The sequence below is a fragment of the Solea solea genome, chromosome 7, assembly GCF_958295425.1.
Source record: "Solea solea chromosome 7, fSolSol10.1, whole genome shotgun sequence".
NCBI lineage: Eukaryota > Metazoa > Chordata > Actinopteri > Pleuronectiformes > Soleidae > Solea > Solea solea.
In genome coordinates this window covers 29,798,032-29,822,243 of record NC_081140.1, presented here as the reverse complement: position 1 = coordinate 29,822,243, position 24,212 = coordinate 29,798,032, and the positions used below count along the sequence as shown (strand labels likewise).

The 24,212-nt window shown below is 39.8% G+C and overlaps 1 protein-coding gene across 2 annotated transcripts; it reads right to left on the bottom strand.

Moving 5' to 3' along the window:
- Nucleotides 1-373: 373 nt before the first annotated feature.
- LOC131463070 (neprilysin-like) lies at nucleotides 374-24,212 on the bottom strand. Of its 2 annotated transcripts, none has more exons than XM_058634733.1 (23): nucleotides 23,968-24,212; nucleotides 19,103-19,279; nucleotides 17,544-17,579; nucleotides 14,908-15,069; nucleotides 10,939-11,019; nucleotides 10,516-10,611; nucleotides 10,310-10,428; nucleotides 10,099-10,167; nucleotides 9,176-9,310; nucleotides 8,953-9,082; nucleotides 8,752-8,863; nucleotides 8,566-8,659; nucleotides 7,956-8,084; nucleotides 4,858-4,956; nucleotides 4,687-4,764; nucleotides 3,403-3,506; nucleotides 3,148-3,206; nucleotides 2,940-3,059; nucleotides 2,490-2,623; nucleotides 2,282-2,347; nucleotides 2,068-2,163; nucleotides 1,768-1,844; nucleotides 374-1,674 (listed from the first exon to the last, which is right to left on the bottom strand). In XM_058634733.1, the coding sequence occupies exons 1-23, from the start codon at nucleotides 24,008-24,010 to the stop codon at nucleotides 1,575-1,577; spliced, it is 2,316 nt and encodes a 771-aa protein (XP_058490716.1). In that variant the 5' UTR covers nucleotides 24,011-24,212; the 3' UTR covers nucleotides 374-1,574. The 2 variants fall into 2 exon arrangements, with proteins under 2 accessions (XP_058490716.1, XP_058490717.1); XM_058634734.1 differs by having other exon boundaries at nucleotides 8,752-8,888; nucleotides 8,981-9,082; nucleotides 23,968-24,209.

Below are 24,212 nucleotides of genomic sequence, written 5' to 3'. Positions count from 1 at the left end.
GGTTGATCTGTCTGTCTACAGTTGGAGTGTAATTGTTGGTGTAAAGAATTCTAAAAACTGAACGTTACAAAAACAGAAACTTACAAAACAGTCACAAAATCATTGTAGCTTTTAAAAAGAATAATAAAAAGAAAAAAGAAAGAATAGAATCACCTGCAGAGCTCATCATCTCAAATGAACCAATGAACAAATGATGTTTTTCCCCCTCATTAAATACACAACCTTAAGGTTTTATGGTTTTATATAAAGAGCTTTATGGCTTTATGCTAAGCTAAGTTAGCAGGTGCTTGCTGTAGCACCCAAACACTAGAGGATTGTTGTTCTGGTTCTTCAACAAAGCAAAAACAATGAGCTGTGGTAAAGCCAGCTGTGGTAAAGCAAAAACAATGAGCATCAATGATAAAAGCTGAAAATACATAGATATTAACATAAAGACATTTCTGTGATTCATAATCAAAAACAGCCGCCATTATCATGACTTATTATCATTAAATATATCTTTCAACAAAATGAATTCACATTCAGAAGTAGATTGTACGGTGTGTCAGTTTGGAGTTGAAGGCTGAAACCACACAGTGGTTCAATGTGTGTGTGTGTGTGTGTGTGTGTGTAACTAAAACACATGGAGTCACAAGCAACTCGACTCAAGTTTTACTTTCAACTTCAAGTTGTTCAAGTTGCTACTGACTCAAAGTGTTTTGGATAATCCAGTGAGAAGCAGGAGATTGAATGGACGACATGTGTGTCTCCATGTGGCAACCGTCCACTGCTGCCTGTGGTTGACGTGCAACCTGTCCTCAAACTGTCCTCCAAATGTCCTTCAGATGTACTCCAACCTGTCCTTCAACTGACCTCCAACTGAAACGTAACTATGAGTTTTTTTTGTCGACCACAGGTAGGTTTTTAGTGCACTGGTATTGTACAACTCAAGGGGCCACACGGTTGGTGTAGTGGTTAGCACACTTGCCTTTCAGAACAAGGGTCTTTCATGCATCTGTCCAAAAACATGCAGATTTGAGGATTAGTCAAATTGGACACTCTAAATTGACTGTAGGTGTGACAGTGGGTGGTTGTTTTGTCTCTATGTGTCCCTGTGACCCCCACAACCGTCATGTGGAGGACAAAGTGGTAGAAGGCTAACCCTAACCCTGAGTGAATGAGTGAGTGAGTGAGTGAACTAGGCACAAGTGTTAGTGAGGTTAGGGTTAGGGCAGAAAAAGACAGGCACTAAGTTCCAGACAATAATAATTAGTGTGTCGCAGTGTCACCACGAAGAGAACTGCAGGTGGAAACTTCATTGATGACGACACACACGGTACCAGGTTGCTGTTATGTTTTAAAAACCTTTCCTATGGGTTGTAATTCCTGCAAACGACCCATAGTTACGTTTAGTTTGAGGACAGTCTCTGGAAATGCAACCTGCATTATCAGTCCAACTGCCATGGATCGTCCAGGAGGGAGCGTCACTTCCTGTAGACACACACCAGTCCTCCAGTGGGGGGGTGGAGGTTCTTTAGGAGGAACAGGGATGATGATCCATTTCAGGAACATTATCCGTTGCACAGGCCCGTGGATCACCACACACGGCACACGTTGTTTGGAACCATGTAGTTGCTCTTATTGCAGTTGAAAGCTTTGGCAAATTCTGGGAAATTCTGAAGGGAACCTAGAACTCTGACACACACACACACACACACACACACGTTAGGGTCCACTGTTTGCCTCTTGTGTGTCTGACTGATGGAAAATAACTAGTCGTGAATTTACCTGAATTTTCCTGGACTGTGATGTTCAGTTTTAACAGATTTAACTGCGTCCTCTGGTCTGTACGCTCCACACCACACCTGGACACACACACACAGTGTTACAACATGACAACAATGATCAGATCAACAACAACAACAACAACAACAACAACATAGCTGCCTGCTCTGGGCCCTGTTGCACGAAACTAGGATAAGGGATAAGTCGGGCTATGTTACTAACCCTATCATCTTTATCCTGGCTGAACTTAGCCTCTGAATTCTGATTAGTCTTGAATGATTGCATGAAGACTGATGTTTGTACCTGAGCAAAGTTAAGGAAGAAGAGTTGATCATGTGACATGTCGATTCCAGGCAGTGGTAAATCCTCTCCGTGCTTCTTCACATGCATCTTATATGCCTTTAAATAAACAACATATTCAATAATAACATGATCAGTAGTAACAAACATCATAACAATGACATATGGGTTCAAATAATCTGTCAATCAATATATGATTATATTATTGAAACGTCACCTGAAACGCTTGTTGAATTCCTCCATTGTCAGCAATATTCTCACCAAGTGTGTTATTACCATTTAACTGTAAATCACATATATGATTGTTATTATGAATATGACATAATGTAATAACATCAAGATATTCATGTATTCATATATATATATATATATATATATATATGTGTATATATGAATTCTACACAAAGTTGAGAGAGGTGACGTACATTAAGTCCGTTGGCCAGGTCCCAGGTGAAGTTACTGTACTGATGAACCATGCACTTTGACAGGTTCAGGAACCTCTGAGTGGAGGCCGGTGTCCACCAGTCCTTCATGTCACCATTCTTGTCATAATTACGGCCTAAAGAATCCACATTAATTTGTGCTTCAGTCGACTTCAAAAAGAAAACTCATGTGTCATATCGATACGAAAACAGAAACTGGAGAAACAAAGAACGACATGTAGCGACTGAAGGTGATAATGTAGTGAAATCACAAGTATTTTATATGTCATGCTCCACCTGTGGACTGACACTTACTGTGGATTTGAATCTCTCCTTATTGAGACACAATCATTTGTTGTTGTTGTTTAATTAAATGTCTCTGACTTGGTTGTAAAGTGCAGGAAAACATTACATGGGACGAGGAGCAGAAAAGGTTTTAAATTAAAATCATACCATAGGTATCAAAGCCATGTGTGAGCTCATGACCGATGACCATTCCAACGCCTCCATAGTTGAGAGATTTAGCCTGGCCTTTGCTGAAGAACGGTGGTTGAAGGATACCAGCAGGAAACACTGACAACAGAGGAAACATTGTCTTTACAAAACCTGACACAATCATGTTTGACATCTTAAATGAAAAAACGTGTGCATGTGAAAATACCTATTTGGTTATGGGTGGGTGAGTAAAAAGCATTGATAACAGCAGCAGCAGAGATCCACCTGTGTAGTGCAGCACAATTTAAAATCAACAAAGATAATTATATTATTAATAATAATAATAATAATAATAATAATAATAATAATAGACATGGTAATATCAACTGTCAGTGTGTGTGTGTGTGGGACAAAGTCATGTGTAAGAGAATACGATGTGATTTAAAAGCTTGGTTTTAACATTTTAAAGTAAACATCTTACTCGTCTTTGTTGACTTTGACTCGGAGCTTCCGCAGACGTTTCTTTTGCACATACTCCAGGTTTTGTAAGATGTTTTCAAAGTACTCGTGTGCTCTGTAGTTCAGCTGAAAACAACACACAAGGAGGTGTGATGACACTTATCAACACCTGCTCATATATTCTGCAGAAAAACAGCCAAGCACTGAGGTGTTTTCATTGAACTGACATGTGACGCTACAGTGACGCTACAGTGACGTTGTTACAATGATGCTACACTGAAGCTACAGTGAAGCTACACTGAAGCTACAGTGAAGCTACAGTGACGTTGTAACAATGAAGCTACACTGAAGCTACAGTGAAGCTACACTACAGTGAAGCTACAGTGAAGCTACAGTGAAGTTACACTGAAGTTACAGTGAAGCTACAGTGAAGTTACAGTGAAGCTATACTGAGGTTACAGTGACGTTGTTACAGTGAAGCTACACTGAAGCTACAGTGAAGCTACACTGTAGCTACGGTGAAGTTACAGTGAAGTTACACTGAAGTTACAGTGACGCTACAGTGAAGTTACAGTGAAGCTACACTGAAGCTACGGTGAAGCTACAGTGAAGTTACACTGACGCTACAGTGAAGCTACAGTGAAGCTATACTGACGCTACAGTGACGTTGTTACAGTGAAGCTACACTGAAGCTACAGTGACGTTGTTACAGTGAAGCTACAGTGAAGCTACAGTGAAGCTACAGTGAAGCTACACTGAAGCTATGATGAAGCTACGGTGAAGTTACAGTGAAGTTACACTGACGCTACAGTGAAGTTACAGTGAAGCTATACTGATGCTACAGTGACGTTGTTACAGTGAAGCTACACTGAAGCTACACTGAAGCTACAATGAAGCTACACTGAAGCTACGGTGAAGTTACAGTGAAGTTACACTGACGCTACACTGAAGCTACAGTGAAGCTACACTGAAGCTACACTAAAGCTACAATGAAGCAACACTGAAGCTACACTGACGCGACACTGACACTACAGTGACGTTGTTACAATGAAGCTACACTGACGCTACAATGAAGTTACATTGATGCTACACTGATGCTACAGTGACGTTGCAGTGACGTTGCAGTGACGTTACAATGACGCTACAGTGAAGTTAAGGTGAATTAAAGTGAAGTGACGGTGAAGCTACACGTTACAGTGGTGTTGCAGTGACACTATAGTAAAGCTACAGTGATTTTACAGTGAAGTTTCAGTGGTAAGTTACAGCGAAAAATAATGGAAAATAAGAGGAAATCCTGATCACACACATCTTTGTACTCATTGTTAAGGTATTTGTCATCCATGATGTTTTCAGAATAGCCAATCCGTTCCTGAATAGCTCTGGCCTAAAAGAAAATAAACAAATGCCTCAGTCACCACAAAATTATACAACATGACAACATGAACATGACAACATAACTGTTATTCTGAAGCAGGACCTTCTCCTCTGCTGATTTCCTGGTTTCAGCATCCATCCAGGTCAAGTCCTCCAGATTACTAATGAACACTTCCCGAATATTTTTGATCATCTCCTCCATCTGACACACACACACACACACACACACACACACAGTTTAAAAAGAAAGAGAAATAATCACTCATTTGTCACTGATGCAAAATGATGGCATATGAAACCTCCAGATTATCATTGTCAGATTGTTCATTGAGTTGTTTGTTTTCTTTCTGTGACTCTGGAGAGAATCCAATGAACTGTTTTACAATAAAGTTATGAAACTATTACTTCTCTGAATAAGGTCTCATGATTAGAGTCACATGTCAGTGCAGGAACATTCTGGTTACATTTCATTTCTTCTGATCAGATTTTAGACAAATCAGTTTAGTAAGAGTGAACGTGAGCAGGTTGATGGACACAGCCCAGCACAGCTGGATTTAGTGATCGATTTCTACTTCTGAATGTGAATGAAAACACTGCAGTAAGGTAGTAGTGAATGAAAACTCTGCAGTAAAGTAGTGAATGAAAACACTGCAGTAAAGTAGTGAATGAAAACTCTGCAGTAAAGTAGTGAATGAAAACACTGCAGTAAAGTAGTGAATGAAAACTCTGCAGTAAAGTAGTGAATGAAAACTCTGCAGTAAAGTAGTGAATGAAAACTGAAGTAAAGTAGTGAATGAAAACTCTGCAGTAAAGTAGTGAATGAAAACTCTGCAGTAAAGTAGTGAATGAAAACTCTGCAGTAAAGTAGTGAATGAAAACTCTGCAGTAAAGTAGTGAATGAAAATTCTGCAGGTAGTGAATGAAAACTCTGCAGTAAAGTAGTGAATGAAAACTGAAGTAAAGTAGTGAATGAAAACTCTGCAGTAAAGTAGTGAATGAAAACTCTGAAGTAAAGTAGTGAATGAAAACTCTGAAGTAAAGTAGTGAATGAAAACTGCAGTAAAGTAGTGAATGAAAATTCTGCAGTAAAGTAGTGAATGAAAACTCTGAAGTAAAGTAGTGAATGAAAATTCTGCAGTAAAGTAGTGAATGAAAACACTGCAGTAAAGTAGTGAATGAAAACTCTGAAGTAAAGTAGTGAATGAAAACTGCAGTAAAGTAGTGAATGAAAATTCTGCAGTAAAGTAGTGAATGAAAACACTGCAGTAAAGTAGTGAATGAAAACTCCAAAGTAAAGTAGTGAATGAAAACTCTGAAGTAACGTAGTGAATGAAAACACTGCAGTAAAGTAGTGAATGAAAACACTGCAGTAAAGTAGTAGTGAATGAAAACTCTACAGTAAAGTAGTGAATGAAAACACTGCAGTAAAGTAGTGAATGAAAACTGCAGTAAAGTAGTGAATGAAAATTCTGCAGTAAAGTAGTGAATGAAAACTGCAGTAAAGTAGTGAATGAAAATTCTGCAGTAAAGTAGTGAATGAAAACACTGCAGTAAAGTAGTGAATGAAAACTCTGAAGTAAAGTAGTGAATGAAAACTGCAGTAAAGTAGTGAATGAAAATTCTGCAGTAAAGTAGTGAATGAAAACTGCAGTAAAGTAGTGAATGAAAATTCTGCAGTAAAGTAGTGAATGAAAACACTGCAGTAAAGTAGTGAATGAAAACTCTGAAGTAAAGTAGTGAATGAAAACTGCAGTAAAGTAGTGAATGAAAATTCTGCAGTAAAGTAGTGAATGAAAACTCTGAAGTAAAGTAGCGAATGAAAATTCTGCAGTAAAGTAGTGAATGAAAACACTGCAGTAAAGTAGTGAATGAAAACTCTGAAGTAAAGTAGTGAATGAAAACTGCAGTAAAGTAGTGAATGAAAATTCTGCAGTAAAGTAGTGAATGAAAACACTGCAGTAAAGTAGTGAATGAAAACTCCAAAGTAAAGTAGTGAATGAAAACTCTGAAGTAACGTAGTGAATGAAAACACTGCAGTAAAGTAGTGAATGAAAACACTGAAGTAAAGTATGAGTGAATGAAAACTCTACAGTAAAGTAGTGAATGAAAACTCTACAGTAAAGTAGTGAATGAAAACACTGCAGTAAAGTAGTGAATGAAAACTGCAGTAAAGTAGTGAATGAAAATTCTGCAGTAAAGTAGTGAATGAAAACTCTGCAGTAAAGTAGTGAATGAAAACTCTGAAGTAAAGTAGTGAATGAAAACTGCAGTAAAGTAGTGAATGAAAACTCTGCAGTAAAGTAGTGAATGAAAACTCTGAAGTAAAGTAGTGAATGAAAACTGCAGTAAAGTAGTGAATGAAAACTGCAGTAAAGTAGTGAATGAAAACTGCAGTAAAGTAGTGAATGAAAACTCTGCAGTAAAGTAGTGAATGAAAACTCTGAAGTAAAGTAGTGAATGAAAACTGCAGTAAAGTAGTGAATGAAAATTCTGCAGTAAAGTAGTGAATGAAAACTGCAGTAAAGTAGTGAATGAAAACTGCAGTAAAGTAGTGAATGAAAACTCTGAAGTAAAGTAGTGAATGAAAACTGCAGTAAATAAAGTAGTGAATGAAAACTGCAGTAAAGTAGTGAATGAAAACTCTGCAGTAAAGTATCAGTAAATGAAAACTCTGCAGTAAAGTATCAGTAAATGAAAACAGTGTATAGTATGTTTTAGTAGTGTTAGTATGTGAAGAGCGCCTCGTAGGTGTCAGCTGCACACTCACTCTGCCACAACTACACATAAGTTGTGTGTTACTTTGATACACATACGCTCACACACAGATACATTTTCAGCAGGTGGAACATGAGTCACACACATGCTGCTGTCGCAGCAAATGACCGTGATTTACAGCGAGTGAAAGATGAACCCAGAGGATGGAGGGATGTATTCTAACACACAGAAATGAATGTGCAGTGTGGGCGGTGAGGGCAGGACAACAACAACAACAACAAGGCCATGTTCAAAAATAAACACATTACATAAAAACATGCAATAATAACACCTTCACTCAGACAGTTTCATTTGTATTTTCTGTCTCATAAAAGAACTGATGATGCTTATTGTCCAACATTGATTTCCTTATTAATCATGTTAATAATAATAATAATAATAATAACAATAATAATAATAATGATGATGATATTGGACCTCACTGACCAGTTCTTTGCCCTTTTCAGAGAACGCCTCCTGCACATAAAGACGACCAACAGCATTTTCCATGTTGGCGTTGACGTAAAGCGCACATCGTCTCCACACTGGTGCTTCTACTGCAGTACCAGACAGAGCCTGCAGGGGCAGAAGACACTTAGAACAGCCTTTAAAGTTCACTTAGGAATATAAGTAACGGGGAAGAGGGGAGATTTCAATTAAGACTAAGATTGGTCTAAGAAAGAGTTGTGAATGCAGCAAAAGAGAGTGAACATGTAACATGTTAGTGAGATTTGTGGCTCATATACATTATATGTCTCGACGTGAGGACAGCTTGCTGTCTCACGCTGTCCTCCCGGCCCCAAACAAGCAGTCTGTCTTAACTGGGTGACTTTGTCCAGGAAGTTTGGTCCTGAACCAGGACTATCCTGGTGTGAATGAAGAGGTGGTGGTGAACATGGAAGTTCGGAGGTTTCACATACAACCAGGCTCCGAAATAAAAACTCAAATCTAACATCTATCCATCTAACATGTAAGTGTTATACGTGTAAATGTTATTTATGATCAAATGTGTTTATCTGGAAGTGTGTTCACTTTTCAATGACTGTGGATCGTTCACCTTGCGGAAGGGTTTCCTGGTGTCTCTGTACGCTCTACTCAGACCCACAACCATGTTCATAGCAAAACGCCACGCCATGTAGTTCTGAAGATCTCTGTAGAGGAGGAGGAGACCAGGCAGAGATCAGGTTTCCAGTTATGAGTGACACTGCTGTTCACATACTCACACATTCACCCACTCACATACCTCTTGCTGTATCTGGTCAAAACTAGGCTGAGTCTCTTGTAATAATTTGGGGAGTAGTTTATGACTTTCTCTGTTTCAGGAACAGTGATGTTGACCGTTGCCATGATCTTAGCTGTAAAGTAACTCCAGTTAAATACCTTCAGGGCAAAAAGCACAAAAAGGAATATAATAAACGTAATAAAGAGAAAGAGGAAAAGAAACCTTCTGACAGACAGAGATTATTCTTCACCTGCGAGTCGACCTCCAGTGTGAAGTTGTCGTTCAGATCGCTCAGGTTCATCTTGTTGTAAAGCAGAACCGGGTTGTTACGGTCCTCAGGAGTGTCAGTAGACTTAGAAAGAATGAAACTAAAGTTCAACACATCGCTTCAGCTGCTTCAGCTGTTTTGTCACAAGAAGGAAAAGAAGTGTGAAAGCAAACTTACGTTGGCGATGTCTCTCTCCAGGTCAATCACTCTCATCACCTCTTCTCTGATGCGGCTCTCGTTGATCGTCAGTCCTCGGTCGGTGCGGATCAGCTTAGCCAGGTCCATCATGAACTGTTCATAGGCTTGACATGCCTGTCCAACACAAGCACTCACTCATTCATGTGTTTAGAAAACTGTGATAATGAAGAATAAGCTAATCGTTTTAAATCTGTGTTCACTCACACAGTCAATCATCATGATTATTATTCTATTCGATGCTAAATTGGATCGCACAATATTTGTGAAGTCAGTTTTTTTCTGTGGCTGCTGTGAATGAATGGAAGATAAATAATTCAAACTCAAATGTAACATTCAGAACAGGAGTAAACTGGTTTACATTTTACATTTACACACACACACGAACTTTAAACGTGGAGATCTCCCCGGGTGTTTTATCGTACATGAGCGAAACATTTTGTTTTTCACACGGAAAGAGGCAGAGGAAAGAGGGCGGGGCTTCCATCACTACATTTTAACACATGCATTAAAGAAATACACATTTGAATAGTAATTCTTACATTTTTTTAATATTCAAATTATATTCAACTCCCAAAAATGTGTTCCAGCAGCCCTGATAACCACCGTTCAAAACCAGGTTTTTGTCTCCATGAGGACGACAAGGTCAGTGTTTATTGACAGGAAACACACACACACACACACACAGTATCTTTGGTGTAAAAGTGTTTTGTTATCATCACTTCCATGTTCTGCACCCACACACATTCACATAAAGCTTGTAAGTAAACACAATAAAGTGTTTACTGATGTTTCCTGATTACCTCACATCACGTCTGATTTCTGGAGGACATGAAACCCAGACTCTGTGGCTTTGGCCCAAATGAACACATGAAGTGTGTGTGTGTGTGTGTGTTGTAAATTACCTCTGCAAAGGGTCCGACACAGGAATAATAATCTCTGGACAAGAGGCCGAGGTTTGTCTGCTGGTCAAACTGGAAAATCCAAAGACAAAGAGTCGAAATGTTGTTTTTAAGCTTGATATTATATTATATATATTATGAGCATGATGACGTCGAGTATGTGAATACGAAAGAGAAAGAGAGAGGGATTCTTTAGTTCCATTTGCACACCTACATGAATGATGTGTGAATTGGATTCTCTGTCATCTGTGCCAACAAAAAGGTTCACTAACAGTGGAGTTCCATATTTCTCGTTCAGTTTGGCAATGACGTCTTCCAACCTCCAGGTGTTACCTTCAGAATACAGCAGGGAAAGTGAGAAGGTGAGAAAAGCCTGTGGAAGACGTCTGCAGTGGGTGTCAGTGGAAAATGATACTGCACCATATTTGGTTTCCCAGTCGTCCACAGCTATAGGCCACTCAAATATATCAGGCAGCATTTCCAGCAGTGGTTTTCCTCCTCTGAGCTCAATTAAACCTGTCAGGATTCAGGGAGTTATTATAGTAATAATAATAATAATAATTATAATGATAATCAATCATGATTTACTAACTGTTTACAAAGTTCTCATTAAGAAATTCACTATTACAGAAACATAAATCTAAGTCTGTCTGAAAAGTGATGAGGAAATAATAAAATAAACCAGATGTTTAATCATTAATGTTTAACTGTAAGTGTGTGTGTGTGTGTGTGTGTGTGTGTGGTGTTAACTGACATGACATGACTGGATTTGAAAGAACTGATGGGACAATGATGTAAACATGACTTTGACGTGTGAGATGAGATGATGAACAGTTGACTCACTCTCATTGGTGCAGGATCTGTAAAGAGTCTTTGCGTTGATGAGAGCAGCAGCTTCTCCCTCCACTTTCTTTTCAAGGACTCCTACAACAAGAGCACAACGTGAAGGAAAGAGTCTGAGACAAGAAAGAAAATGGAAATTCACAGGTCATGGATCAATTAGATTATTTGCTGGATTTGATTTCTGATGGATTAAATAAAAGGATTATATATACATATATATGTACTGCTACTTTAAGATTATAATTACTACACGGTAATGTGTGATATATGTGTGTATATGTGTGTATATATGTGTATATGTGTGATATATGTATGTAAGTGTGATATATGTATATATGTGTGTATATATGTGTATATTTGTGATATATGTGTGATATATGTGTGTATATGTGTGTATATGTGTGATATATGTATGTATGTGTGATATATGTGTATATGTGTGTATATATGTGTATATTTGTGTATATATGTGTGATATATGTGTATATGTGTGATATATGTATGTATGTATGTGTGTATATTTGTGTATATTTGTGTATATATGTATGTATGTGTGATATATGTGTATATGTGTGTATATATGTGTATATTTGTGTATATATGTGTGATATATGTGTATATGTGTGATATATGTATGTATGTATGTGTGTATATGTGTGTATATTTGTGTATATATGTATGTATGTGTGATATATGTGTATATGTGTGTGTATATGTGTATATTTGTGTATATATGTGTGATATATGTGTATATGTGTGATATATGTGTGTATGTATGTGTGTATATGTGTGTATATATGTGTATATTTGTGTATATGTGTGTATATATGTGTATATATGTATGTATGTGTGATATATGTGTATATGTGTGTATATATGTGTATATTTGTGTATATGTGTGATATATGTGTATATGTGTGATATATGTATGTATGTGTGTATATGTGTGTATATGTGTGTATATTTGTGTATATATGTATGTATGTGTGATATATGTGTATATGTGTGTATATATGTGTATATTTGTGTATATATGTGTGATATATGTGTATATGTGTGATATATGTATGTATGTGTGTATATGTGTGTATATTTGTGTATATATGTATGTATGTGTGATATATGTGTATATGTGTGTATATATGTGTATATTTGTGTATATATGTGTGATATATATGTGTATATTTGTGATATATGTGTGACATATGTGTGTATATGTGTATATGTGTATATATGTGTATATTTGTGTATATGTGTGTATATATGTGTATATTTGTGTATATGTGTGTATATATGTGTATATGTGTGTATATGTGTGTATATATGTGTATATTTGTGTATATGTGTGTATATATGTGTATATGTGTGTATATGTGTGTATATATGTGTATATGGTTATGTATATATAAATTGTCTGTAGGTGTAAATGTGATGGTTTGAATGGTTGTTTGTCTCTATGTGTGTCCCAGTGATGGACTGGCTAACTGTCCAGGTTGTGACCCCGCCGCGATATAATGTGTGTATATGTGATATAATATAATTCATTATTTAAAATCGTTCATATAATCTCAATCTCTAAAACATTAACATGTTGCTTCAGTTCTGGAAAAATCTAATTCACTCTTGTTTTTTTCAGTCATGTTCATTTCATTCTTTGTTTTTCACTTCAAACTTTCACCCGTTCATTTTTGTAATCCTTTCATTCTCTCATTACATGTGAGAACTATTTATGTGCTCATTTAATCTTAATGAAGTCGCGCACACACACACACACACACACACACTGTGCTGCTTCCTGCTAAAGGCCACAGATCATGTGTGTGTGATCGGATTACAGACTGCCTGCTGCTAATGTTTAACCGCTCTGTGTGTGTGTGTGTGTGTGTACTTGTGTGTGTGTGTGTGTGTGTGTGTGTGTGTGTGCCATCTGATGTTTCTTCTTCTTTGGGACACTGAGTCACTTTGAACTCTGACCTTCACACACAAACTCTCTTCACTTACATTTTCTCCTTCAATAATTGAATATTTTTCACTTCACACCGTTGACTCTGAAACCAATTTACAGTACATGTGTGAGCCGCCACGGCAAAACCAGCAACACGTCCAGCCCAGCGCAAACTGAGCAAACAAAGAATAAAGATCTTTTTACAACATGAGGGATTTTAAAATGATCAAAAATGACAAATTCCACATCTGGAGTCAAATAAAATAATATGAGATGAGTGAATAATACATACATTATAAAAGCAAAGCTGCCGGACACACAACAGCGTAGTTTGGACACCCCTGATCTAAATAATCTGGAATAATGAAAATACCATCTGCATCAATTCATATTGTTTTACTGTGATATCTTTCTTTTATGTTGAAAGACGCTTTCACACATTCACAGACAAACATAAAGCTGACAACGTGCAGTGAGTTCACCCTTTCACTGATTCATTCATTCACCAGACTGAGCTTAGACATGCTGATGATAAATAAGGAGAAAACTTTTCCCTCTTCTGTTTCTGTGTGAAACAACACTCAGTCACAGCGTGTGAAAACAGAAACACGTTCACACCGTTCAGACCTTCGACGCAGCAGGGAACTATGTTTCCGACATGTTTACAACACGTTTACGACACATTTACGACGCGTTTATGACTGCCTGAAGCTGCACCACACTGTCCAGGTGTTTCTGCCTCCTGCAGCTGGTGACAGGAACATGATTGGTCCATCAGCCGCGAGCATCAGAGGTCACATGTTTGATGTCACTTCCAGAGCAAAGGTCAAGACGGTCACAGCCTGTACCACATCACACTCATTTTAACCTGTGAACCAGGTCTGTAGGTTTTCTGAGAAATTAAAAATATAAAGCATTCACACACACACACACACACACACACGTGTGGAAAATGATAAAGGGACAGTTCAGGATTTTTCTTCATTGTCAATCAATGGAATCTGGCTCGGGGGAATTAGTTAGTTAATTTTAAGTGACACAAATTTCAGTTGACAGCCAGCTCTGTTTATCCAACACACCCACCCCGCTCCCTCACCAAATACAATCCTGGTTCACCTCTAACTTCCTCAAATCAAACAGTGATAAAACAGCTCACTTTCATTCCAATCCCACATCAATAATCACCTGGTCTGCATATTTCCATCTAAGCAGCTATTAATTGACTCCGCCCCTTTCTCTTACTCCCCATACAACTTCAATCCTTGTTCACAGCCTCGTCACCTCCTGCATCCACTCCTGTAACTTTCTTCTCTCAGGTCTCCCTCACAAATCCCTCCAACTTCAACTGGTCCAGAACTAAGCTGCTGCACCATCATCAGAACCAGAACCATAATTTCCATTCTACAACAACCCCGGTCTGTTTCAGAATCCAATTCAAAATCCTCCTGCATGCCCTCAAGGCCATCAACAACCTCGCACCTCCGTATCTCTCCACCACCACCTCCTCCATCCTCCGCCCGACTCAGCACCATGAGCAGTGGCCTTCATAGTCTCTGGATTCCCTCCCACCAGACCAGAACTCTGACTCTGTTCCCCTCTTCAAATCCAGACTCAAATCATCAGATCCCAGCAGACGGAGAGCAAACCATTAAGCTCTGCATGTTTTTAGACAGAAGCCAGAGAAAACACACACAGACACAAGAAGAACAGCAACCTTCTTACTGCGAGGCAACAGTAATGGCCATGTGCACCACGTATATATGTCAACACATGTCTCCTCTAAGGGTTCTGAAGGTTCTGCACAGTAGATCTTCCTACTACTGGACAAAGATCTCACATGATGTTCTGACTGATCCTGTCACCACACACACACACACACACACACACTGATAATATCTGAAGAGCAGCTCTCTCTCTCTGTCTTCTTTTATAGTTACACTTCTAACATTCACACGTTTTACTGTAATGAAAGGAGAAGGCAGTGTGTGTGTGTGTGTGTGTGTACGTGCGTGCGGGCATCTGACCTTTGAGGATGACCTCCATGTTGTCTCGTAGGACGTTAAAGATGCCGTGTCTGGAGCTGGTTTCTGGGATGATGTTCTTTTTGAGCCAGCCTCCACAGGCAAACTGATAGAAGTTATCACAAGGATCCACACTGGTGTCCATTTTCTCAATGAGACCAGAGGCTGAAAGACAGTGAGACAAGAGTGAGACGACAGTGAGACAAGAGTGAGACGAGAGCGAGACAAGAGTGAGGCAACAATGAGGCGACATTGAGACAAGAGTGAGGTGAGACAAGTGTGAGACGACAGTGAGACAAGAGTGAGGCAACAGTGAGACGAGAGCGAGACAAGAGTGTGGGGACAGTGAGATGACAGTGAGGCGACATTGCGATGACAGTGAGGCGACATTGAGACAAGAGTGAGACGACAGTGAGACAAGAGTGAGGCAACAGTGAGACGAGAGCGAGACAAGAGTGTGGGGACAGTGAGACGACAGTGAGGCGACATTGCGACGACAGTGAGGCGACATTGAGACAAGAGTGAGACGACAGTGAGGCGACAGTGAGACGAGAGTGAGACGACAGTGAGACGACAGTGAGACGAGAGTGAGACGACAGTGAGACGAGAATGAGGCGAGAGTGAGACGAGAGTGAGGCTAGAGTGAGACGAGAGTGAGACAACAGTGAGACGACAGTGAGACGAGTATGAGGCGAGAGTGAGACGAGAGTGAGGCTAGAGTGAGGCTACAGTGAGACGAGAGTGAGACGAGAGTGAGGCGAGAGTGAGGCTACAGTGAGACGAGAGTGAGACGACAGTGAGACGACAGTGAGGCGACAGTGAGACGACAGTGAGACGAGAGTGAGGCGACAGTGAGACGAGAGTGAGGCGAGAGTGAGGCTACAGTGAGACTAGAGTGAGGCTAGAGTGAGGCGAGAGTGAGGCTAGAGTGAGGCTAGAGTGAGGCTACAGTGAGACAAGAGTGAGGCGAGAGTGAGGCTACAGTGAGACGAGAGTGAGGCGAGAGTGAGACGAGAGTGAGGCGAGAGTGAGGCTACAGTGAGACGAGAGTGAGGCTAGAGTGAGACGACAGTGAGACGACAGTGAGACGACAGTGAGACGAGAGTGAGGCGATAGTGAGACGAGAGTGAGGCGACAGTGAGGCTACAGTGAGACGAGAGTGAGGCTAGAGTGAGGCTAGAGTGAGGCGAGAGTGAGGCTAGAGTGAGACGAGAGTGAGGCGACAGTGAGGCGACATTGAGACAAGAGTGAGACAACAGTGAGACGAGAGTGAGGCGACAGTGAGACGACAGTGAGACGAGAGTGAGGCGACAGTGAGACGACAGTGAGACGAGAGTGAGACGAGAGTGAGGCGACAGTGAGACGACAGTGAGACGAGAGTGAGGCGACAGTGAGGCGAGAGTGAGGCTACAGTGAGACGACAGTGAGGCGACATTGAGACAAGAGTGAGACGAGAGTGAGACAAGAGTGAGGTGACAGTGAGACAAGAGTGAGACGACAGTGAGGCGACAGTGAGACGAGAGTGAGGCGACAGTGAGACGAGAGTGAGAAGGCGGGGCTTGGTCAAACCAGGTGTAATTAATCGTGGTAAGTGTGGGTTCACATGTCTTTAAAGTAGACCGTGAGGTCGATCACAGATTCACTGATGGAGACGTTTGTCACCAAGAGAACGGAGGTTTCATGTTTCATGCTACACTGTTAAAACCAGAGGTATTTTGAAACTATTACTTAATACTGCAACTGTCAGAGAACGTGATTATTTGTGAAATTACAGATTAATATTCTTTTCGAGTGACATTTGTGTTATAGCAGTTTATGGCCAGTAGGAGGTGCTATAGTGTGTTCTGCATACAGTTACTGAAGAGACGTTACCTGCATTAAAAGCAGCTGAATGAAAGATCAAATGTAATGCATTGATTTGATCACAGACTTTATTTAAATGTTCCACTGAGAAAAGTTAAATAATAATAATGTCAGATCATCAGTGATGAGTTGACGGCTCTGTGCTGTGATCAATAATCAATAATCTCATGCAGGTCCTGAAACACTGTGTCCTGTCACAAAGTTTGTCTAAGTATCAGAGCTTCATCGTCTGAAACCTCATTGTGACACAAACACAGATGAATGAATGACAGTATTTTACTTGAATGAAACCTTTACAACCTCAGCTGTTTCTAATCATCTCAACAAATGCACAAATATATCAAATACAAACATCAGTCTTCATGCAATCATTCAATCACAATTCAAATGACATGTGATCACTGTAGTATTTAAAACTCCTGTAAAACACCTTAATGATTGAGCAGCAGTATAAACGTGTCCTGTTCTTTAGCTGGTTTGGACCATTTTGATTGAGAGAGAGACCCCTAGTGGGGAATTGAGATACTTTACATCATAAAGATTCATGAGCAGGATGAGATGAGACAGAACAAGTCTACTTGTCTTTGTTAGTGAGTGAATGAGTGAGTGTCTGATTTATTCAGTGACAGCATGAAGGAACAGTTGCTGTGGAGTTTTTAACAAATGTGTGAACATGATTCATTTAATCTGTGAATTCACATAACTCTTCATTCAGTCATTGTTTATACTTTTTCACCTGAGAAATCAAACACACACACACACACACACATGCTTACCTGACCGTGTGCAGTCAGCTGTGGTGCAGATTTTATCTACAGGAAAATACAAAACAAAACATGTTCTTCATTAGGTTGATGTTCTTCTTCCTCCTCATGTGTTCACACATGTTCAACCATAAATACTGACAACAATCATTTATGTTGATATTTAAAACATAAATATATAAAAAAGTTATTGTATTAAATAATCTGTTGTATCCATCATCAATAATCTGTAACATTTTCCTTCTGAATGTCACAGCACACATTATTCTGGATTCAGGTTTTTCATTCTTATTAAATGTGTTTGCACAGTTGAAACTAAAGGAACCCGAATGTGTGAATAATGACAAAAAACATCACCAGGTTAATCTGTGAAAACACGGTGAAGCTGATGTGAAGCATCAGGACAGTTATTGTTAAATAATCCATGACATCATGACATTTATATGTCGTATATGAAGCACAGCTGTGTCTTTGGTTCGGGTTTGAGAAAAACGTCTCTGCTTCATTCTTAACCTTAAACATGAACTTGAATAAAACCATGATTTTCATTTCACGTCACCTCATCAACATCATTACTCGTGCTGCGTGTGTTTTAGTAACTGTTGGTTTGGTGTGTTTCAGCGCTCATTGTTACGATTACACAGCAAAAGTTCAGTGACATTTTTATTTGTGTTTGGTAGAAAGCAAATACTGATTGAACAACAGTTGGTTGGTTGTCAGAGTGACAGCTGCAGGAAAGAAGCTTCCTCTGAACCTGCAGAGACCTGTCACATTCTGTGGTTGGGGGCACTGCGTCCGTCACCTGCCTCAGCTTCACTGCGCTTTGTCTCACTCACAGTGCTGTGTGAGTGAGAGGGGGAGTGGCTACAGTAGAGCGGCGAGAGTGGCGAAGGCCAATGTGAGTTTAGCGATATCGTTTGCATTACTTCTCCAATCAACGTCAAACTGCACTTAGTCGTGCCCGTAGCAAGACACCTGTCAAGTTTGAAATCAAGCGGAATATTGGTTTGAGAGATATGCAAGTTACAGACAGACAGACACACAGACAGACAGACAGTTCCTGAAATTTATACATAGATATTGACACATATAATGTGACTGGTCACATGACAGATACTCAGTACATGAAGTCATGTGACATAATGAAGACATGACGCTGAATTTCAAACTAATCATCAGAATGAAAAAGTGAATGAAGTGAAAAGAAGGAGCAGTTAGCCACCAGGGGGCGATAAGCTCAGTCTAAATGTAAGTCTATTGTTAAATCAGCTTCTACTTTCTTTCAGCTCTTGAATGTGTCAGTTTGAAAACATGAATGAACTTCAGAGTGACTGATGGCTGTGAACTGTGACTTTGAAATGAGGACAAGAATGTCATTACTGGTAATAATGTTGCATTGTTACATCGTAGATGAAGAAGAAAGAACCTGGGATTTTGTTCAAAACACAAGTTTGTTTTGAAAAATGAAAGTTATGCTAATTTTTAGAAACAGTCTTTAAGTCTAAACATAGAACATGTCAAACCTTGAACTTCAAGAACTCTTTATTAATAAAGTGTTTCTCATGACTCACCAGTCTTCTGTGTGCTACACAGAATGATGAGGGCAACAATAATGATGAAGAATAAAGAGACGATGGCGATGAGTCCAATCTCCAACGAGGTCCAGCGAGGCTTCTTCGCCAAATTTGGGGGTTTTGTCTCTGTCATCGTCAGGTCTCCTCCTTCAGCTGCCGACAGTATCAACTCACCTGCACCACAACAGTGAAGACATGAGTCCACATTAGTCCCATTAGGGACAATAAAAGCTTGATACTTGATACTCTATACATGATGGTCTGAAACCATGTCAAATGTAAAAGAACAAACAAGTTCAAGACTACATGTGAAAATGTCCGTTTACATTACTGTAATGACAAAGTATTTGAATATGTCGTGTAACAAACTTGACATTAATCAAACAGACATTATGTTAAGTTGATTATTTAGAAACCAGTTTTTACTTCTTACCCTCAAGTGGAAGTTCTGTTGAAAAAAACAAACAGACAGGAAACGTTTCCTCTACTCTTCACTCTTGTTTTCTTTCTCCTCTCACATCAAGTGACAACTTTACAAAGTTCATGTTACAAACACTTCAGTCTATCTCTGAAGGCAATTAATCCCTAATCCCTTACTGACGCTGCACACACACACACACACACACACACTTGTACGATCACGAGTGTGTGTGTGTTGGGGGGGGGGGGGGGGGTCTCATGAGGCACCTGAGCAGATAAGAGAGTCTCTTTGTTAGTGCGAGTGTTGCTGCACAACCAGAAACAAAGTATCTTAACTCTTTACACCAAAACACAAACATTATTGTAAAAAATTCCTTCTGACATAATACATTCTTGGGCCCCTTACCCTGACCTAACCTAACCCTGACCTAACCTAACCCTGACCTAACCTAACCCTGACCTAACCTAACCCTAACCTACCCTAACCTACCCTAACCTACCCTAACCCTAACCTAACCCTAAATCTAGCCTAACCCTAACTCTAACTAACCTAACCTAACCCTAACTAACCTAACCTAACCTAACCTAACCCTAATCTAACCCTCAAACCAAGTCTTAACCCACAAAAGCCTTTGAGTGTCCATGTCCTCACAGCCTACTACACCCATGTACAGCAGCCCATGGACAAGTGGAAAGGGAGTTTGGCTTGTAACTGGAGGGTTGCCAGTTTGAATCTTGACAGGTTGGCTGCAGTGCCCCTGAGCAATGCACCCGACTCCCACTGCTTCATGGCTGCTCAGTGCTCTCAGTTGGACGGCTTCTAACAGAGAGTTACTCAAATGCAGAGGATTGATTTCCCTCCAGGGATTAATAAAGTACAAATTCTAATTGTTATTACACACATTCACTCTCCCACTGAATGTGAAAGTAAACTCAGACTTTCCAGGACACAGTCATTATTCATCCTGGTCATTAATGTCCACAATAACCACATCATCACTTAAAAACACATGACCTCATGCTAAATGAGAACATCTGCAGCAGGAAAGTGAATGGATGAGTCTAACAAAGACAAATGAGTGACATAATGAAACAGTATAATGGTTCAAAACAAGCATGGACTTTGGAACGTGGCCCTTTTTTAATGTAATATTAGTTTTTATATTTTTTGTGTGACAACAGTCCCACAGCTACAATAAAACCATGTGTGCATAACTCGGTCGGAGAGGCAGCGTAATTAATCCATTCTCACAAATCCTGACATGGTACATTCCAAAAGGTTAAACTGCTGCCAAATGTATTAAAAGTAAACAGGACATGAAGACAGATTAAAGGTATATGAGAGATGAGTGATGGACTGAAGAAAAGTCCTATGTTTTGTTTCTACGACTGAATGGTCGCTAACATTTAACTGGAGCAGGATTCTGCTCTTTATAAATATGAGTTGTAAATGTATGAACACATTTTATAATCTAATGTTCACGATATACTGTTAAACATGAACAGTCATGAGTCCAGTGAGAGCACAAACGTCATGAACCTAATTAAGTTTGAAGAACCACAGGAATGTGTCCTACTTTCACTTAAAATAACACCCGATCCTGTAAAGGCCATCAGAGGCCTGTAACTATGTAACAGTGTAACTATGAAACTGTGTAACTATGTAACTATGTAACTGTGTAACTATGAAACTATGAAACTATGTAACTGTGTAACTGTGTAACTATGTAACAGTGTTACTATGTAACAGTCTAACTATGTAACTGTGTAACTGTGTAACTGTGTAACAGTGTAACTATGCAACTGTGTAGAGTGTAACTATGTAACAGTGTAACTATGTAACAGTGTAACTATGCAACTGTGTAGAGTGTAACTATGTAACAGTGTAACTATGTAACAGTGTAACTATGCAACTGTGTAGAGTGTAACTATGTAACTGTGTAACTGTGTAACAGTGTAACAGTGTAACTGTGCAACTGTGTAAGAGTGTAACTATGTAACAGTGTAACTGTGTAACTATGTAACAGTGTAACTATGAAACAGTGTAAATATGTAACAGTGTAACTGTGTAACTATGAAACAGTGTAAATATGTAACAGTGTAACTATGTAACTGTGTAACTGTTACACTCTTCTCTCTGTACACCAACTCTCTTGGTTCTGTTATTCCCTCTCATGGTTTTTCCTATCACAGCTACGCCGATGACACCCAACTCATTCTCTCTTTTACCCCCCCGATACACACGTAGCAGAACGGATCTCCGCTTGTCCGACCTACATCTCTCAGTGGATGTCTGACCATCACCTGAAACTCAATCTCGAAAAGACCGGGTTTCTTTGTCTCCCAGGAAAGGGCTCTCCCACCACAGATCTGACCATCACTCTCGACAACTCTGTGGTAGCTCATTCTCATACCACAAGGAACCTCACTGCCAACATTGCTGCAACCGCTCGATCTTGCAGATACATGTCGCACAACATCAGAAGGGTATGGCCTCTTCTAACCCAGAAGGCGGCACAGGTTCTGGTCAAGGCTCTTGTCATCTCACGCTTGGATTACTGCAACCCTCCTGGCTGGTCTCCCTGCGTGTGCCATACGACCTCTGCAACTCATCCAGAATGCAGCAGCTCGACTGGTCTTCAACTTACCAAAGTTATCCCACACTACACCGCTCCTCCACTCCCTTCACTGACTTCCTGTAGCTGCTCGCATCCGCTTCAAGACTCTAGCGCTTGCGTTCCATGCTACAAACGGATCCGGTCCAGCCCACATCCAGGACATGATCAAAACCTACACCCCAGCCCACCCACTCCGCTCTGCATTGACAAACCGGCTTGCTGCCCCGTCACTGAGAAGATCGCAGAGGCATTCGCAGAACTCAAGACTGTTCGCTGTCCTAGCTCCCAAATGGTGGAAGGAGCTCCCCATCAACATCCGGAGCAGAAAGCCTCCACATCTTCCACCGCAGACTAAAAACACATTTCTTTCGACTCTACCTCGACTAAGACAACAACGACGACAAAAAAAAAAGTCAAGCACTTACTTGTACATCGCACTTATGACCAGCACTTTATAGTTTGGCTTACTTGAAGAACTTACTTACTTCTAGCTCTTGTTTGTACCCAAATGTTTAAATGCACTTATTGTAAGTCGCTTTGGGTAAAAGTGTCTGCTAAATGACATGTAATGTAAATGTGTAACTGTAACTGTGTAACTCTGTAACTGTGTAACTCTGTAACTGTGTAACTGTGTAGCTCTATAACTGTGTAACTATGTAACTGTGTAACTGTAACTCTGTAACTGTGTAACTCTATAACTGTGTAACTATGTAACTGTAACTGTGTAACTGTAACTGTGTAGCTCTATAACTGTGTAACTGTGTAACTGTAACTCTGTAACTCTGTAACTGTGTAACTGTGTAACTCTATAACTGTGTAACTATGTAACTGTAACTGTGTAACTCTGTAACTATAACTGTGTAACTATGTAACTGTAACTGTGTAACTGTGTAACTGTAACTGTGTAACTGTAACTGTGTAACTGTGTAACTCTGTAACTATAACTGTGTAACTATGTAACTGTAACTGTGTAACTGTGTAACTGTAACTGTGTAACTGTTCAACTGTAACTGTGTGACTCTGTAAATCTATAACTGTGTAACTGTAACTCTGTAACTGTGTAACTGTGTAACTGTAACTGTGTAACTGTAACTGTGTAACTGTAACTGTGTAACCCTGTAACTGTAACTATGTAACTGTAACTCTGTAACTGTGTAACTGTGTAACTGTGTAACTGTAACTCTGTAACTGTGTAACTCTGTAACTGTGTAACTCTCCAACTGTAACTCTGTAACTGTAACTGTGTAACTGTAACTCTGTAACTGTAACTCTGTAACTGTGTAACTGTAACTCTGTAACTGTAACTCTGTAACTGTGTAACTCTCTAACTGTAACTCTGTAACTGTAACTGTGTAACTGTAACTCTGTAACTGTGTAACCCTGTAACTGTAACTGTCTAACTGTAACTGTGTAACTGTGTAACTCTGTATCTGTGTAAGTAAGTCTTTAATGTAATGAAATAACAACATTTAAAACATCACCAGTTCTGATGTGACAATGCTAATGCTAATAATAATAATAATAGTAATAACGCATAATAAGAATAAAGCGTGTGGGTAACCGTTGAATGGATGGTGTGAGAACATGAATAATGTGAGAACATGAATGTGATTCACCTCATGATTGTGGACCGAGCAGCTCTTCATCTGTTGCACGTTTGTAACTCAACAGAGAGGAGGGAGGGCTGTCCCGTGTCACAGCGGCGGCACGCGCACACGCGAAAATACGAACGAACACAAACATGCAATTTACGCACCGAGAGAGAAGGAAAGAGAAGGAGAGAGAGGGAGAGAGAGGGAGAGAGGGAGAGGGAGATACACTGACCTGATGTGTCAGGAAATTTTCGGTCGATGATATAAATGGGCATCACATCCACTGATCAAACATCCATCAAATGAGCTCGAGCTGCTGATCAATGTATCTGCTTCAGTCTGAACAATCCGCCTCCTCCTGTTCTTCTTCTCCTCCTTCTTCTTCTCCTTCTTCGTCTTCTTCTTCTTCCTTTGGCTTTCTATTCTCGGAGTGCAAATTCTCTCTCTCTCTCTCTCTCTCTCTCTCTCGCTCGCACA